An 18,745-nucleotide genomic window follows, 5' to 3' on the forward strand; every position below is an offset into this window, starting at 1 on the left:
GAAAAGACAAGGTCAGATTTACAATTTCCTTTGCCCTTTGTTCCAGTGGATAATGTCTCATTGCACCTGAAGCTCATTATTGTTGGCAGATAGCAGGATGCTGTATGTCACAGTTCCCTCATTAAAATGTCATCTTTCCTGTGGTTTCAAGATCCAGGCCTGTGATCAGACTCAAGCCAGTGTTGAAGCTGGGGGTTGGGAAATACCACAGCCACCCACCTGTCAGTAAACATGTATGAGATGATAGAAGTTCTCTTCCCTCTGTAACCCATTTCGGGGTTTTTCAACAACATGGGAGATGCAGCCTCACAATAGCTGTGCTTTCTAATTCTGACCATTCAGGTGGTTCCTTCCACCCTTAGCCATTCTGTGATTGTTTGATTTTGTGACTGCAATTACAGGTACATGCTGGGAAACCTGTAATTTTCAGTAATTTAATTTGTGTAAATGAGAAAGCTAACCCTGTGATAGTGATTGTAGCATAAATAAAATCTCTGAAAAGGCATGGCTTGAAAAACATGCACATTATGTATAGAGCTGATTACCCATTTTGTTAATTACAAACAATTCAACCATGGCCTTCACTTTCCATTATTGGTGGTAAGTAATGTTTTCTAAACCAGAATAAGTGACAAAACATATATTGTGTAATTACAGTGTGTTAGTAATGGGTGTGTGCAGCTGTGAGTTCTGTGGGCTGCAGGGAAGGTGTGGGGTTAGACCCAGCTCGCAGCAGAGCCATCAGGAGCAGCAGGAGCTGATGAAGGGCCAGAGCCCCATGTGGCCACGTCCTACCCTAGCCCTGGCTGCTTCCTGCCTCCCCCTGGCACAGCAGGGCTGTCTGACCCATCCTGCACAGGCTGGCCATCTTCTCATGGACAACACTGGGCAAAAACATTCCTCTCACCCTGCTACATTTTCAGGAGCTTTTGGTAATCTTACTCACATCCAGATTTCTGACATGTTCATCTGATCATATTCTGCAAAGACAAAAGATGTGTATTTGAACAATTCAGTCTTTTTCAGTTCCTAAAATTATCATACAGAACCTTCTCAGAAGAGAGAAGCAGCATTACCTGAGTGCTGCAGGACAATTAACTCTTTCCATTGATTATTTCTTACCTGAATCAATACTGCATTTTGTAACTCTAACATGTATCATACTTAAAACTACTTAGGCTCCCTTAGCCCTAAGAAATAGAAAAATCTATCAGTCATCTTTCATAAATGCTCTTTGGAAGAATTTAATCTTTCTCTCACAGTGTTAAAATTAATGGTTTCAGGAGCACCACTGTCTCCATTACACTGAGATTATTTATTTGGCCCAACCCAGTGACAACATACAGATGTTGAAATTCAGAAGTGCTCAGACTCAAAGACTTGGGTCAGGCCAAAGTATGTTTAAACTATGTGTTTATTAATGTACAGTGGTTTTGTTTAAAAAAAAGAAAATACTCTGATGTAGATATTTTACAAATCAAATTATTCTGTTTCAGGCCAAGATGACTCAACTGCCAGAAGCTGAGAAGGAAAAGATAGCTGAGCAAGTGGCTGACTTCAAAAAAGTCAAGAGTAAGCTTGATGCAGAGATTGAGATCTGGGATGATACCAGCAATGACATAATTGTTCTGGCCAAGAGGATGTGTGTGATTATGATGGAGATGACTGACTTCACAAGGTAACTACATAAAAAAGGTTCTTGGATACTTAGACATGCTGGAGGTTGTTGTCACACTGTTACAGCAGCAAAGTACAGAAGTTTTTAATGTCAGCTCACAGTGTCTGCAAAATTGAGTGGCTCAGCTAATGCAGCACATCAGGTAGGAGCACTGAAGTGCTGGGGGATTTAATATTTTGAATTATTCTTATCCCTAGCTTTTTGCCTTTGTTCTCTCTTATTAATTTGTTGGTAGGGTTTTGCACATGTCTTAGCACTCTATTTCTGTTCTCAGTGAGAGGGAAAGAGTAACAAAATAATCTCGATTTTAAGCTGTAGCTTTGTCTCATCTGTTGTTCTGTCTGCTTGTATCAGAGAGTGCTGTCAAGCATGAAACACACTGCACAGAGCCCATGTGTGACAGTGCACATTCAGACTCATGCATATTTTATATCCCATTATTGCTATTGCTTTCATCAGAACTCTTGTGCTGCTAGATGTAGTTTAAAGAATGAAGAGCACCACAGCAGATAGCTCTCAAAGCTGGTATGTCATTCTGCTGCCAGTATGTGCTCAGTGATGCTCTTACAACAGGAAACAAGTTTAAGTGCAGGAGCTTTTTCTGCCTTGCTCTGAGTTAAATGTTGTGTGAATCCATCAAATTGATTATAACAAAGGAGGATGGTGGTGGTGATGTCCTTCTCTCCCCCTGGTCTAGTTAGCAGTAAAACAGTTGCTGACAGGTGAAGCCTTACCACAGCCACTCTTCCAGGACACTTAGTGCCTCATGAAATCAGTGCTTCCATGCAAGGCACAGAGAGCAATCTCTGTGTATCATGTGGGTGTCAGTGAGCAGGGCTGCCACGAGCTGCAGCAGCTGGGACACAGCTGGGCCCTGGTGCAGGCTCCTTCTGGGGAGGGCAGCTGCTGCATTTTGTCACACTGGCACTTCCAAATCCACCTGCAGATGACAGGGGGTAAGGTCCTGCATGGGGGAGTCTGTGATCTGTTATAAAACTGGTTTTAAATATCTCCTGTAAGGAGCTGTGTTTCTTCTTTAGTGTTGAAGTGTGGTAAAAGGAAGATTTGTATCTGTCTGAGCAATAGGTGATCTCTCATGGCTCTTCTTCTTACTGTTGCTCATCAAAGGTGGCAACTGTATGTGCTGAGGAGCACAACTGGCTCTTCACTTGCTGCTCTGTGGAAATCTGGGAACAGATCATGGAACTGTTTGGGTTGGAAAAGGTCCTTAAGGTCATTGAGTCCATCCAATAACCCAGCACTGCCATGTTCATGTTAAACCATGTCCCAAAGTGCCACATCCACATCTTTTTGAGCAGTTCCAGGGATGGGGGTTCCATCACTTCCCTGGACAGCCTGTTCCAACACTGGACCACCCTTTCAGTGGAGAGATTTTCCTTAGGATGTAACACAAACCTCCCCTCGGTGCAGCTTGAAGCCATTCCCTCACCCTGTCCCTTGTTTCCTGGGAGCAGAGCCTGAACCCCCAGTCTGTCCCCTCCTGTCAGGGAGTTGTGCAGAGCCAGGAGGTCCCCTCTGAGCCTCTTTTCTCCAGGCTGAGCCCCTTTCCAGCTCCCCTGGCTGCTCCAGACCTTTCCCCAGCTCCTTTGCACTTCTCTGGATACTCAGGGCATGAATATTGCAGAAGGCACAGCAAGCACCAGCTCACCTTAGGTTCTGAGCTCTCCACTCTGGAACTCCCCAGTTTTATCTTGGAGGAGATAAAAGATCCTGACGTTTTGTATTTGCTACATCAGAAGCTACTCAGACAAATAGGAAACTTCTGTGTTGGAGTTGCTCGTTACATAAGCTGATTGCTGTTGTTCCTCATATGGTGTTACCTTGCATTCATTGTTATTTAATATCAGTGGGTGGTTTTCAAAGTTTTGGGTCTTTGCTCTGTCTTCTACAGAAGTCAATAGCAAGAAATGGCTTGACCTGCTCTAACAGTTTTAATAATATTTTAGTGGAAATTTTCCAATTTCTCTCCTGATTGGCTAAAAATGTACAAGAAAAATCCCATGGTTGCATTTGGTTTGTTCTGTTTTTCCCAAGCTTTATGTGTAAATGGAGCAGGATTTTTGTTTCTCATTGCCGAGGCAGACCTACAGTTAAAAAGATACTTGCCAATAAACATGCTGAGTCCCTTTTGCTCATATAAGGGAATCTGTATCTAATTCAAGCAGTGCTTTGGATCACAGCACTGGAACTTGTAATTCCTGTTGAGAAAGGAGCAAGGAAGGGTCGATGGTTTAAGCACAAAGGGAGCTCTGCTGGAAGTTTTTAGTCTTGCTGTTTGAGCCCTGTGCAGCAGGGAAAGTTCCTTCAAACAGAGAACTGCAGGATGTCTCTGTGCAGGAAAGGTATCACCAGGGCTCAGGTAAGACTGGGACACCAGGCAGAGCTTGCTGCTGTGTCAGAGGTGATTTTATAGATGCACCTCAGAGAGGGCAGTGCTGGTAATTGCCCTGGCTGGGCTGTTCCACAGCCTGTCCTGCCAGCATGCAGCCCTGGGGTCAGGAGTCACAGTGCCTGCTGAAGGCTCTGGGACCATCCCTCTCACTTTCTGTGGTGTCAGCAATAAATGAGAATCACTGGGATTTTACCCCTTACCCATTCTGTAGGTTGTTAGATTCCAAATGGGGCCACGTGTGAACACTTTGTTTAAACAAGAGTGCAGCTCTCAACAAACTGTTCAGAAAGTGTCTCATATTTGTTCTTGCTGCTTGACATTTGTTTCTAAAATGGCATCAGTGTTGGAGTTAATATGAGAAATATAGTGAAAATAGCAAAAAAATTACCAAGACTAGAAAAAAATCTAGCCAAGTCATCCTCCAAAAGCTGTCCACTTTATCCTTGTAGTAAGACTAAATGCAGTTCTCTAGTTCTTAAAGGATTGCAACTTGGCTGAACTTTCCTCTCTGCAGTGCTCCTGGTTACCACCAGTGCAGCTGCCTGGTGGAGCAGGGCTCCTCACCTGGTGCTAGCCACAGTCCTGAGCCTAATTCTGGGCTCCAGTCTTTGCTTGGGAAAGCAAAGTTGGGAAGGCACTTCTCAGGTACAGGACTCAAAGAGACTGAGATGACAAAGAAAGGGGACAGAAGAGGGTTCTGCTCCTGGTCAAGGCCATCCATGAGACTCATCACCAAAACTCACTCTTGGATTTACTTTTCCTGGTGCCCCTTCCCACTTCAGAGTAACCTGTGGTCCTCCTATTTCCCATCCAGCAGCCAGATGCTTTTGAAATTCTGTGGAGCTTTCTCATTGCACTCTGAAATCGGCTGCCTTCCTTGCCTTTTTCAGGCCCTTGTAGCCCTCAGATTGTGTCAGCTCCATCCAGGTCCTCTCACCCATGTGGAAATTCCATGTCCCAGCTCTCCTCAGTCTTATCCCTGTCACCAGCCTGGTTTGTCAGTGCCACAAAAGGTAGTGGTGCCTTTATTACCCAGCCCTGAGCTGAGTGTCAGTGCAGTCACGGTTCAGCTCGAGACACTTGTAGGAGTTTGCCCTTTCCCCCCTGCTGCTCATCTCAGGGCACTCAGTGCCCAGCACTGCTCCATTAAGCAGTCTGGGGTGCTTTTGAGGCCATAGCTACTCAGTGTTTGTGCCAGAAGCTGTGTCTGAGAGCAAACAACTTCCACTGGAAATTATTTCATCAAAAATCACTTTAACATTGAAGGTTGCACAAGTTTTGTCATCAGAGGTGCTTTGCAGCTGAGTTATCAGAAAGGACAGGTATTTTGGAGACAGCTTTGGGCAAAGCAGGTAAACCTGCCCTTTGGGTTCTGTGTTAGGAGCAGCTTCTTGTTACACAGAGACATTCTTTAAGGTAAATGAGTTTCCTGAGCAGGAGCATCTGAGCTGTGTGTGCATGCTTGATGTGTTTTATCATCCCTGCCTTGTGGAGCAGAGCCAGCAGGGTTTCCTTGTTCCAGCAGGGTAGGTTAAGTGGTACATTTTGCTGGTAAAACAGCAGCAGAATTGCATTGGCTGCAGTGCTGCTGGGGGGATTGCAGGGCTCCAGGGCCTCAGGCAGCTGCTGCTCCCATAAACACAGGCTCTCTGATCTGTGCTGGATCCTGAGGGGTGTCACCTTAAACCACGAGGCACAATCTGCTGCTACTGCTCCAGCTGCCTGAATGTCACTGAGCTTCTAGTATTTGCACAAATATGTCAGGATTTTGAAGGCAGAAATCCAGTATCTGTGTCCTCCTGCCCATCCCAAAAGCTTGTGTCTGAATTTCCTTTACACTACTATTGTGTCTTTAATTTGCATAGAGTGTGATATTTCATGTGATACTTTGGTGGATGCTTCTGCCACTCTTACAGTAGAAATAATTCCAGCTGTTTCTTAAATATATATATACCAGCAAGTATTTAATGTAATTTTGCAGTTGCTACTCAATATAGTTCTAATAATGAAATGCTAGCTATTCATACTTCAATAATAAAATTTCTAAAAAAAAAAAAAATTATAACTTCGAAATATATTATTATTTTATTCCAAAGGGAAAATCACCTGGTGGATTGAAGTCTTAGAACCAAAAGAGAAACATTTAAAGAAACAAAAATAATATAATAGTTTGGCTCTGTGACAGTTACCCCAAGTATTTATATATGCAATTTGCCTGCAAGCTAAGTGGATTTGTTTTCCTATAGTAGGCACAATTGGCATCAATAGTAGTATTGTTACACAAACACAGCAGATGATGAATACACAGTCAGATTTTTGTGATGGGGATTAAGAGTCAGAATTGCCTCAGTGCCTCAGGTTCTGCTGGTGGCAGAGTGCAGCTGCAGAGGGTGTGGGGATCAGAGGCACACCCCCTGCACATGGCTGCTCCTTGCAGGTTAACAAAGCACACTAAATACCTGCAAAGCAGGACAGTGAGCAGCTGACGGCCAAAATAACGAGCACAAGGTTGGGTCCTTTGCTCTGCAGCAGTCTGTGGCAAGATGCAGCTGGCTCATGGACAGCCACAGGCAGGAAACAGGTTTGGCTGTTGCTCATACCTGGAGTAGAAACTCTAAAGGGAGAAGATGAACTGGAGCTGCCTGTCAGCATCACAGTGGGAAGGGGACAGCTCCCTACACAGGCCTGTGTGCAGCAGCTTTGTTTTGCAGGCTTCTGTTCCTTGTGTCACCTGTTGTTCCTTAACCACAAGCGTTTTAGGCACTTCTGTTCTGTGCCTTGGCTGCCAAAGCCAAACCAATCTGCTCTCATCTCTGAGTGCTGACTGCAGGCAGCCCCTGACATTCACAGTGCAGCAGAGACTTCTGAGTCCTGAAATTGTTCTTGGAATGTCTGGGAACGTAAAAGCTCTTCAGCAAATGTCAGGACAGAAAGATGTTCAGTTATTATTTCTTCCTTCTCCCAGTGACATAATTACACTGTGGATATCTGTCTGTATGATAAGCAGGTGTAATTATTTCACTGTTTATCTATTGCCTCTTTCCTTGGAAGGGTGAGACATTCACAGTTTGTTCTTTCATTTAAAAACTGTTTTTAAAAAAGATACTTTACTTGTGCAACTTCCATTTCCTTGGAACAGAAATGAAAGTGAACATAATACTGTTGTTTTATTAAGCTTAACAGTTACAGTTGGACTTTTGATAGAAAGGTGACAAAAAATTATTTTAGCTTGGCATTTGACCTTTCTAGTTTAACTTTTTGTATTTTCAGTGTTTGCAAGCCATTTTTAAAAATTCTTATTTTCCTGTAAGAAAATCACATATTGATACAAGTAGGAAGGCTCAGAAATTGACCCCTTTTTTATGAATGGGGCCTTTTTCATGTGCACATGAAAGTTAATTTAAGATAATGTTTTAATTGATTTTAAACAAACAGTCATTTGCATCTAGAATGTGAAATGACTCCTAAATTTCATGTATACAGGTAGAAATCCAGGCACATTCTCACAGAGAGAATTCACCCAGTCGTCTGGTTAAAAGTCTTGTGTAAAACTTTTCAGCGTAATAATTCTGGTGTTGGTTTACTTGTGTGATGTGTTTAGTTGACTTACTGCTGGACTGTGTGAAGCCACTTCTGAATAATTTCTTGCTTGCTGTAGGATGCCTTGTAGTCATGGAAGCTGTGAAGATTAATTCCTCTGATTAAAGCAATTACATGCTCCACATCCCAAAAGAGTTTTATAAATGGAAGTCCAAGAAAATGTCTTCCATTTTAAACAGTGAGGCTCTTAATTGTGCAGTTTGTGTAGAAGTGCCTGGTTTGTGCTGATGTGTTGTCACACCTCCTGTGGGTCAGCACAGGGCAGGGCAGTGCTGACACAGCTTCCCTGGCTCCCTGTGCAAGTGGGACTGGCATTTACCTGAGGACAGGGATCCTCAGAATGATCAGAGGGAACAGCTGCTGCTTGTTCTTTACTTGTCCTGTAGTCCTGGGTAAGATTTCCATGGATTCCTTGCTCTCTTAGCAATATTACAATTAGTGTAACAGTTATTTCAGAGCATACAATCCTTAGCATAAAAGTTGAGGAAAAAAAGTGAAGAGATTGAGATGTTTTTGGTTGGGCAAAGAGGATCATGAGTACCTATTGTCCATGGCTCATACAAGGAGTCAAAAACAAATTAATAAAATGGAGACATACTCAAATACAGCAAAATCACAAATGAGGCAGACAAACAGATCTGTGTAGCCTCTGGCAGAAATCCATCCAGGAGCAGAAGCAGATCAGCTACAGATCCCAGTGTACTTCACAGCAAATGCAGCCCTATTTAAGTGACCAATCTGTATGTCTTGTGCCAGACAGAGCCACCTTCTGCCCTTATCTGTAGGGTCTGCTGCACTCAGGACAAAGGGATTCAGAGCTCTGGAGTGTCAGCCCAGGGTGCTGATTCCCTCTGGCAGTGCCAGGCAGGGCAGCAGGAGCAGCCCAGGGTGCTGATTCCCTCTGGCAGTGCCAGGCTGGGCAGAAGGAGCAGCCCAGGGTGCTGATTCCCTCTGGCAGGGCAGCAGGAGCAGCCCAGGGTGCTGATACCCTCTGGCAGTTCCAGGCAGGGCAGCAGGAGCAGCCCAGGGTGCTGATTCCCTCTGGCAGTGCCAGGCAGGGCAGCAGGAGCAGCCCAGGGTGCTGATTCCCTCTGGCAGTGCCAGGCAGGGCAGCAGGAGCAGCCCAGGGTGCTGATTCCCTCTGGCAGTGCCAGGCAGGGCAGCAGGAGCAGCCCAGGGTGCTGATTCCCTCTGGCAGTGCCAGGCAGGGCAGCAGGAGCAGCTCCATGGCTCTGAGGGGCACAGAGCCAGGCTGTGGCACTGCAATCCCTGAGCCTGGCCAGGAGAGAAGCTGCTGCCAAGGCAGGGACAGACCCAGGGCAGCTGTCCCTGTGAGCCAGGCCTGAGCAGGGCAGAGCTGGGTCTCACTCGTGCCCTGGGGCTCCTGGCAGCACCCCTGGGCTCTCTGGTGCCCTGGGGCTGTGGCACAGGCAGAACAGGCCCAGGATGGGAGCAAGATCCCATTCTGGATACTGAAGGTGATCAGGGAGGAGCTGCAGGTCTGTCCTCGTGCCAGTGTTCAGGGCAGCCCTAGCCATGGCAGTTCTGGAGCATTCTCCAAAGGCACAGAGTGCAACCTGCCTTTAGAGCTTCAGTGTCTTGATGCAAATCTTGTTTTTGTGTTTATTTTGCTCAAGCTGTTCTTGGGTGAGAGCACCCAGCAGGGTCTCCTAGGAGAACAAAGAAGCAGTCATTAAAAAGGCAAAGCACCTCTCCCAGCTTTTTACCCTTTAAAATATAGGCCTATTTTTATGGGATTTATTTGCTGTATTTTGTATATGCTATATATTTTTGGCTATAACACCATATGTTCAGGTTCCTCCTGAATTAATTAGCAGAAGTTAGAAGCTTAAACCTTTGGAAGGTTTCCAGGAAATAAGACTGGAAACTTTTTGCAGTTATCAGCCCCTTCATTGGAAGAGCTGGCACAGCAGTGAGTTAATTCCAACCAGAATTTTGACATAAAATATTAGTTACTTTTTTTTCCCTGTGAATTTAATGCTGATTCAAATGGAAGTTTTGCTTACAAAAGATCCATCATGTTAGAGTAAGATGTACACCCACTTTTCTCTTGACAATTTATTGTCTAAGGGTGGATGTGTGGCAGTTTCTGCACTGTTGACCTGGCTGGTGAAACAGAAGTCTGGAGTTGTCACTGCAGAGTTTGTGAGTTTGATGATACAGATAGCACCTAATGGGGGTACATAAAAGTGAGTAATAGTTGCAGATAGTGGAACGGAAAGGAAACAGATCAGTGGGAATTGCCTTTGAGTCTGGATAGGCTTTGCAGAGCTGGTGACAATTTGCTGATACCCTCGGGACATTGCTGCAGGCTGAGATGGATTTGGTGAAGGGGTATTGCTGTCTGACTGCCTCTTGATCTCAGCAGGGAGGCAAGTGGGCCTCCAGCGAAGGGAAGGGGCAGGGACTTCCCTGCCATCTTTCCCCTGCTTCTTTTCCCTTAGCACTGCTATCAACTTTGTGTGTCAAGGTTTCTCTATCAGAATAGAAAATGGGGAACAATGCAGGCCTTGAGTCATGTTTGCCAGAGCAAAGAGATCTTATGCCACAAACTGTTTTCTTTTACATTCACACGTACAATAGGTTCATGAGCATTGGAGAAATCCAGGTTTTGTCTCTGTGTTCTGGACGTGTCTGCTGTTGCTGTGAAGGTGAGTGAAGGCCCAGCATGCCCTGAACACCAGCGTGATGTGGTACCCAGCTGCACCCAAATCATCTCCAGGCTCCCCAGATGGTGTGTCTGGCTCTGCTTGTTTGGGCTGCCAGAAGTGCAGTCTAGGCTGGGGAGAAGAAGTGTAGTTAGAATTTCCTCTACTGAGGTATGTTATTTCAGTAATTCTTAAATGATTGTTTTATTATTGCTTTCCCCTTCTTCCTAGGCTGAGAACTGCAGCACTTTCTGTAGTCACCTTTTTTTTGTGCAGATGAAGGTATGGCTATTTCTGAGAGCTAAGGCTTTTGTTTATCCAATATCACTTCTCCTGTATTATTTCTCATCTCTCTCTTCACCCTACCAAATGTCTGACTTGCTTCTCTCTGAGTGATCAACCCACAGGAAATCATGTCCACAGGAAAGAACCTTTGGTTTCTTTATGACCAAGAGTCAGGCTAGGATGGAACTGCCATCTAATAAAATGCAGCTGTTCCCAGAAGTTGCAGAGTTGCAAGCACTCTTACTGTATTTGCTATATAATTAATTTTATTTAGTAGTGTTTTAGTTTAGTTTTCTTCCTGGAGTATGCATACTTCTGAGAAAAACTATGCACAAATGTTCACCTTGGGAGCACAGTGAACAAAAGGAACAGTGCTGAAGTGCTGTTTTCAGCTGAAATTATGGCTGGAGTCTGTTCCAACCTTTTTTAATTAAACCAGGACCTTTCTCGGTTTTTGTAGCCTGCCAATGGTTTTCACACTTCCTTCTTCCAAAACAATGTGGCATTTTTTCACACAGGTTTTCAATTCAGGACCTTTGGCAGCTGCTGTTTTGGTGCTTTTGGGAATCAGAACTTTGTCTTTCCCCATAAGGTGGCACTGGCAGGGGCACTGAGCCTCTCCCAGTACCCCTGGGCTCAGCTGGGGCACTGCTGTGTGTGCAGGTCAGCCAAGGGCTTTGCCTCCACCCTCTGCCAGCACAGAGAGGAGCCTCCAGCCCCAGGCCTGAGCTGGGAAGGAGCTGGCTGAGGGCAGAGGTGTGGAGGGATGTGCATGGCAGATTGCAGACATGAGGTGCTGTTGCAGCAGGTTTTCTCAAAGCTGTCTCAATCCTGCACTGTTAAGGTTTCTGAGAGCTGTTCTTCCTGCTAGGGGTCACATCACCCCACTGCCTGGGGGCTCTGTGGTGGCAGAGGGGAGGAGTGGCACTGTTCAGGGTGCCTGGGGTGGGTCAGAGCTAGTGGAAGGAGTTTGAGAGTTCAGTAGGGTCACTTCATCTCATGGTAAACCTATTGAAAAGCTGGTTTAGAGATCCCATATTTCTACCATAGACCACTGAGATCATACACAGGCTCCCTTAAAATAAGGAGCTGACACTGTCATTGAGGTCTTCTTAGGCTGATGGGAAGGCCACAGGTCCTCAATATACCAAGATGGAAAATAAATTAAATACAGCCAGAGCTGGAAAGGAGGAGGGGAGAGGTGAGCACACTTCTTCCTGCAGGCCTGCCCAGGAATGAGTGCTCCTGTGGAGAAAGGTGCTTCTGAGCAGGGCATTGCCAGAGAAGGAGGAAACAGAAGTGTATTGCTGCTTTCCAACATTCAGAGCAGCTGCCCACTTCCACCTGCATGGCTTGATCTCTGATTGCTGTCCTGACAGCTCTCTGTCTCTCCCTAGAGCTGAGGGCAAACTGTGAAAGCTGGGTGTAAAATTAAGACTTGGCCATTTACACTAACAGCTTTGACTTACTCTTAGCATTAAGCAGTGGTTTGTTTTCAGTTTTGTTCTTTGGTTTAAACATCCTTTTCCTGTTGGTCGAATCATTTGCAAAGCAGCATATTCAGTGGGTAATGGCTGAGAAGCCTCTGTGGTACCTACAGGCCTGTGGTAATTGCTAGACATATGGTAATGCTCTGCTCTTCAGTAACTTTTTTTGCTAAGTAGTTATAAACAGATCATGGATCCCAGTTAATTTAGTGCTTCAAGGTTTCTGTAGTGCAATATACATGATTCTGTTTCTCTCTCTGGAATGTCTTCATTATTGCTGTCTGCTCTCTGATGGTTCTGCTTTTCAAGTGGGCCAGTCAGAGGTGGCAGATGAGGATAACATGAATATTCTAAAAGTGGTTTCCTGAAAGGATTCTCAGTGCTGCACAGGAAGGCAGGAGCTGCAGACAGCAGATGCTGGACATGTGTGAGCAGGAAGTGGGAGAGCTCAGTGCTGTTACACCAAGGCTCTGGCATGGGGTGGGAAACAGGATCTGGCAGGAGGGACTGTGCCAAGGGAGTCACTGCTGCTGGAAGGGGCATGGTGAGCACCCACTCAGCATTGCCTTCCATTCTGCATTTATGCCTCAAACATGTTTGCCTTTCCAGGTGTTCAGGGACCTGCCTGGTGGGCAGGTCCTGTGCAGGTGAATCATTGCAGTTTACCTGTGTCAGGAATGTTCAGTAGAGTTACAGCTTTCCTCTGCACAAGCCATAACTTTGCTTTTGGAACCAGCAGTTCAGTCTGGATTAATAGGAGAGTCAAAGAGTTACTTGTCTTTCATTTCCCATACCTTCTTAAACTAGTTGTGGGACCTGTTTTTAGTTTTTCCTTCAAAGGGCACTTCCAGGCCTGTCCATCCTGCTCTCTGCAGGAGCAGTTGCCCTGAGCATGGCAGGCTGAAGGTGCCAGGAGGGCAGAGCTGCCCAGTGCTGTGTGCCTGTGTGCAGCAGCCCCTTGCTGGCTTTGGGAATGCACATCCCCATCCCCAAGGGAGGAGCACTCAGGTAACATCTCCCCTGGCTTCTGGCAGAGGGCAAACCAAGCACAAGGAGGCTGGAGGAGGAATGGTGATGGGGATGTTGGAGAGGGAAGTCCTCACTAAGTTACTCAGGGCCATTCTTCACATCTTTGCTGTCTCAGCAGCAGGAACTCAATATTTTGTCAGGATTTCAGTGGGCAAGCAGCTGTTGTACTGCATTCCTTGCCAAGGCAGTAACTTACTCCAGAAGTTCTCTTCCATTTTAAATCCTGTAGGCTTAAGGAAACAAGCTGCTGCTATAATTTTAGGCCTTAGAAAAAAAGTGTGGTTTAATACTGATGGAAAAATCAGATGAAGTGGTGTGTTTGTTCAGGATTACCATATTGTTTTTAGGGCATGTTTTATTCAAGTGAAATACTCCTTTCTGCTTTCCATCCTAGGAAATTTTACCTACCATGATACAAGAAAAAATGTTATTCACTGGAGACCCTGTGCCAAGCATATTTTCAAATGCTTTGTCTCAACAAGCAAAGTGACACTGATGCTGATGCCAAGTAACTTGGCTGGCTGAACTGTGTCAGTTGTGTTAACACAATCTTCTGCAGAAGCTGTGTGTCCTTTCAGGAAAGTCTCCTGCCTTCCTTGTCCTTAAGAAAACCTGAAGTACCTAATTGGTGTCATCAGGAGTGGCCTGTCTTGCAGAGGATGCACAGGCAGTTCAAAGCAGGATGATCTCTGTAAGCCCCAGGTCCTGGCTCGGTTTGCAGGCTCTCAGCAGCCCTTCAGCAGCTGGGCTCTTGCAGGGCTGGGGGAAGGAAATCCCTTCCTCAGCCCAGTGTTCTGCAGCAGGAGTGATAGATGCTCTGTAATTGGCAGTCTATAGCAAACTCCCTATTCCTGGAATGGTGGAGAGGAGAGCAAAGTGGGGTGAGCTGTGAACTGCAAGAGTCAGGACTGCCTGCTAAAAACTCTTCCAGCAAACAGCACCCATGGTAAGAATTTGTATCACGTCTTTGCTGTGGGTTTTTTGTTTTGTTTTGGTTTCTTTTGGCACCAGTGGTAGATTCTAGCCAGTGCCAATACTCTCCTGCCATATTCCCACTTATCTCTCACCAGTGTGTGGCTGCAAGAGAGCTTCCTCAGCCATTTGATGAGCAGGCAGAAATTGAGACCTTACATGTTTTAACTGCTCTTTCTTTAGACTTACCCGTCAGTGCTTCTAACTCAGAATGTTATTAAAAATCTTTGTGTGTATTATTTTGTATCTTGGAGATACATTCTTGTAGGAGAAACTCACCTACCCCCAGCATTTTTTAATTAAGTTTCATGGTTGCTGAGCAAATCCTGAAAACGGGACCCCTGAAGGCTTGGAAAAAAGAACATAAATGCAAAGAACTGCAGATGTATTATTTCAGTTCTGCTGGTGTTTATTCCAGTTCTGTGGTATTTTGGAGCCTGACTCATGTTTTTTGAGTGCTTGGGGCTGACAATACAAATTTCATTCACAGTCTCTACCTTACACTGTGTTTATGTGAGCAGAGCAGTGAGGAGAGCCCCCCATGAAAGGTGGGGGAGATTGGGAGGATGGGAACATCATAACCCTGTTCCTGTGGTACTGCAGGGCTGATGCTAACTCCAGCCAACCATTTACTGTTTTTCCCAAAGTGTGAGCAAGGCACATGTCAAATTGATGAAGTACAGAGAAAATGCATTTCAGTCTAAGGCTGTTCTTTGTCATTATGCAAAGTGGATGTTTTTTATTCAGAAAGTAGTTTCCTCTTTGCATCTTACAGGCAGGTACTTTTCCCTCTTTAGTGAACTTGCAATGAAGTAAACTTTATCTGTACCTTCATGAGGGCTTAGGAATTAGGAGAAGATTTGGTGGGGGAATATGTCCACAGTGAGGAGGAGGGCAAATGTGTAGTGAGCATCAGTAGTTATGTGCTTTTCTAATATTAGAAAAGGATATTATGATCTCTCATTTAATAAAACATCATTATTTAGACAGTTTGAGAAACCTTAAAGCAGAGATGCTCAGCTGAAGCCCAGTATTTCCATAGTTAACTGAATTATCTCTAATTGCCTGACTAAACTCTCACCACGAGCCAGTAATTCAGGTAAGAGCATGATCTGTAGTGCTGTGGCAAGAGGAGGGGAGCTCTGATCCTGAGAGTTTGAAGTTTTGTTTGATTTGCCATATTAGAGGGAGTGTCTCTCAGTCTCTTGTAAACATACTATAAACACAGTGTGCTGTAAGTATTGTACCCTGTGGTTGAAACCAAACTGCAAGTAATGGTGCTTTTCACAGGCCAAAGTAAAGCAGGATTTTTGGGAAATATTTTGATAACTGGTTCTGCATATAATCAGAAACTTGTGTGGTATTTAGAAGATTGATTACTGAGCCATTAGCAGTCTAGCAATATGATCCAATATCCATATTAATAAACATCTGTCCCTGTGGCATAGCAGATGTGCTAGGTGCATATATAACATAAAATGTACCTTTTTTATGAGTACTTTGTTCTTTTTTCACTACAAAATGCTTTAATTACATTATAGATCATGCCATTAGTTTCAGTTTGCAACACTGAAAGTGTGTTTTTAAAAAAAAAAAAAAATGGGGTGAGGACAGTTTTCTGAGAAATTCTAAAATATGGCTCTGCTAGTGGAATGAACTGATTTTGAAAGGTGAATTTAATGTCTTCCACCAGCTTCAAGCCTATCATTACAGGTTTGGGGCAGCATTTTGGTTCTGCTGGTCCTGTTTTGGTTCCTCTCTGGTTTCAGTAGCCCCTTTAATTCCAGTTGCTGCTGAGTTTATAATGAATGGTGTGCAGAGGGCTCAGCTTCATCACTCCCCTTGGGAAATGTCCCAGTCGGGTAAAAATTGCCATTTCCTGAAGATGTAACTTCAAAACTTGATAAATGCAGATACAGCAGTAGTATAAGGTACAGTAGTTTAACTACCAGAAAATTGATTCCCTAACTCCAAAAAATTTTTCCATTCCCATGTTATGCATCCTAAACTTCATCCAATTTTAAAAGCGTTTATCATAATTACAAGATCTCTTATATTTGTGGTCTTTTTCTTTGCCAAACACAAGATGGGCACTCTAAAAGATAATTTTGCCATGATGTGATATCCCTTTAGCCAAATGCATCTTTCTGAGCAAAAACATGAGTGGTTTACTGGTAGCCCAGGTGAGTTCTTTAATCAGACTTTGGTATAAACTTATATTTTTCCAGGGTTTTTCTGAGGACTGGTTTCTTTGTTGTGACTTTGTTCTGGGTAGTTAAATTATAATGATAGCACTTGTTCTTTCAAGTGGCCTTGAGAAGCTGTTAATGAGCAGCATGTGGGACCAGTGTTGGGAAATAGGGTTGTTAATAGCCTGAGTTCATCAGAAGGAGCTGGCTATGGCACCCAGAGCACGGGCTGAATGTTCTGGGGATAAAGCCTGGGGAGAGTGGCCAGAGCAAGGGCTGAGTGTTCAGGGGCTGCATCTAGGAATACAAGTCTCTTTTTCCCTGAAATGGCTGCTTCTGAAGACCTGTGGGTAGAGGAGCCTTAGACCTCTGCTTCACTGGGGAAGACACTTTTGGTTTCCAGTTCTTGCAGAGGTGTCCCCAGTGACTGCAGTCTGGCAGTTCAATAACCTTGATTGGAAGGTGAAATGGTTTGGGCTTTCATGATTGAACACCTGGAGACATGACCAGTGTGCAGTCCTGAGCCTCAAAAATACCCCTTCCCCACAGGTAATCCAAACTGCACAACTTTTTGAACAGTTTTGTGGATTTTGAGATCTGGATGAGGGTTTTTTTAATTACTGTGGTTGAAGAGATAGTTGAGGGGAATGAGGAAATTTGAGATAAGATGGGTTCAGAGTTAGAAGTGCATTGTTGAAACAGCTCTTAGCTCTGTGGTGTTAAAGCCCTCCCAGCAGCTGTGCTCACAGCCCCAGCACTGTGCCTGTGCCAGGTTTCCCAGGGTTTCCAGTGTGCTTGCTGCTCCTGAAGGATCCAGGATCTTTACTTACAGGGGGCCTCCATGTCGAGAGTTTCTCCACAAGGTTTGTTATTCTCTTGCCACAAAACTGATGTGGTGGCTAATGATGGAACTGTGGCATCTGAGAGCAAACTGAAATAATTCATCTACTTCCATTCGCAGTTTCTCCTGTCAGATGATCAGTGGGATTGTGGTCAGTTGGATTAGGAGGAAAAACAGATCAAAAGTGTAAACTGCAAGAAGACAGCTTGGTCACAGAGCACATAGAAATGCAGTTACAGCTGTGTGGGTGTGTCCAACAGCTGGCACTGTGACCTGTTACTGAGTCAGAGCTCTCCTGCTGTGCCTCTTGTTCATGGCTCTGCCTTTGTGTCTCTGAACTCCAAGCCTGGGGTTTTCAATGCTTAGTTTGGGATAATCAGTTCACTGTCTTCATTAGCTGCTGAAAAATATAAAAATCCTTTAGAAGTTCTTCAGCAGCATGGGCCACACTCCTGTAGCTCAGTTTTGTCACTTGGTTCATGAGTGTCTGTGCTCTGATGGGAAATTTCAAAGGGTAACATCTGCCATTCATGTAATTTGTTAATGGCATAATTAAATGAGTAATAAATACCCTAAAAGAATGATAATACAGCATTCATAAAGCCATAAACTCTACCTTTTGGGATTCACTGAGTTTAAGTTGCTGAACAGGCCTTGTTTTGAGCAGGGCATGCTCTGAAAGGACAAGGAAGTAGTCTGGGTGTAGATGTGGCTGGATTCTTCTAAAGAAAAGTGATTTTCAGGACAATCTATTTCCTTGTTGTTATTGGAGAATCGAAAAGATAGACTTTTTTCAAAGCAAGGAGGAAGTTCCAATTTTTGAAGATTAGAGCTCAGAGTGCAGGGAGCTGTGCACTCTCAGCCTGTGTATGCATGCAGGTTTAATGTTGCTGCTCACAGACAGAGCTCAGGAACTCCTGAAACACAGTCTGTGAGCCTCTTGCATGGCTTCCTGTGGCAGAGGTTCAAATCTCCAGATCGTTTCTGTTCATGGCAGAAGGGGAGGAGGCCAATAGCAGAGACTTTCCCTGCAGTCACTGAAACACTAACTGTGGTGTGTAACTCAGTGATTAAAATGACAGGCAGCCAAATGACAGCCCATGGCTGGTAAGGTGCCTGACCTCAGTGCCTGGGAATGGAAGTGCCCTTTGAAAGGCTGGATCTGGGAGCAGGAGATGGAGCAGCATGTGAGATAATGAGGTAAAAAGAGATGAGGCATACACAGCTGATGGCAGAACACTTGAGATGTGGTGTTCCTCTCTTTGCACTAATGGTGTTTGTGAAAGGCTGTGAGAAACAGATCACAGGGAACCTGGGGAGATGGTTCTGGTGGCACAGGAAAAAGGGCCTGGGAGATTGCAAACTGGGGAAACCAGTTTCTACAGCTGTAAATAATGTCCTCTGGAACAGAACTTGAGCTTCATGGATGCCACCTGCCTGCCAAAGGCATAATCAGATTTATCCAGGTGCCCTGTCTTGTACAAACAACTGCTTTTATTGTAGTTTAATTGTTTTTTAACAGAAGTATTTCTGTTGATAAGCACTTGCAGAGCTGGAAATCCAAGACATGCCATGCTTTGAT

The 18,745-nt window shown here is 44.7% G+C and overlaps 1 protein-coding gene across 3 annotated transcripts in view; it reads left to right on the forward strand.

Annotated features, from left to right (window-relative positions):
- The window catches only part of CTNNA3 (catenin alpha 3), a 382,123-nt gene that overhangs the window by 333,941 nt on the left and 29,437 nt on the right, over positions 1-18,745 (forward strand). For all 3 annotated transcript variants that reach the window (XM_056494515.1, XM_056494512.1, XM_056494513.1), the window contains exon 15: positions 1,497-1,678. In XM_056494515.1, coding sequence (XP_056350490.1) covers positions 1,497-1,678 — 182 coding nt within the window. The remainder of the gene's footprint in view (positions 1-1,496; positions 1,679-18,745) is intronic.

This window comes from Oenanthe melanoleuca, chromosome 6, assembly GCF_029582105.1.
Source record: "Oenanthe melanoleuca isolate GR-GAL-2019-014 chromosome 6, OMel1.0, whole genome shotgun sequence".
Taxonomy (NCBI): Eukaryota; Metazoa; Chordata; class Aves; order Passeriformes; family Muscicapidae; genus Oenanthe; species Oenanthe melanoleuca.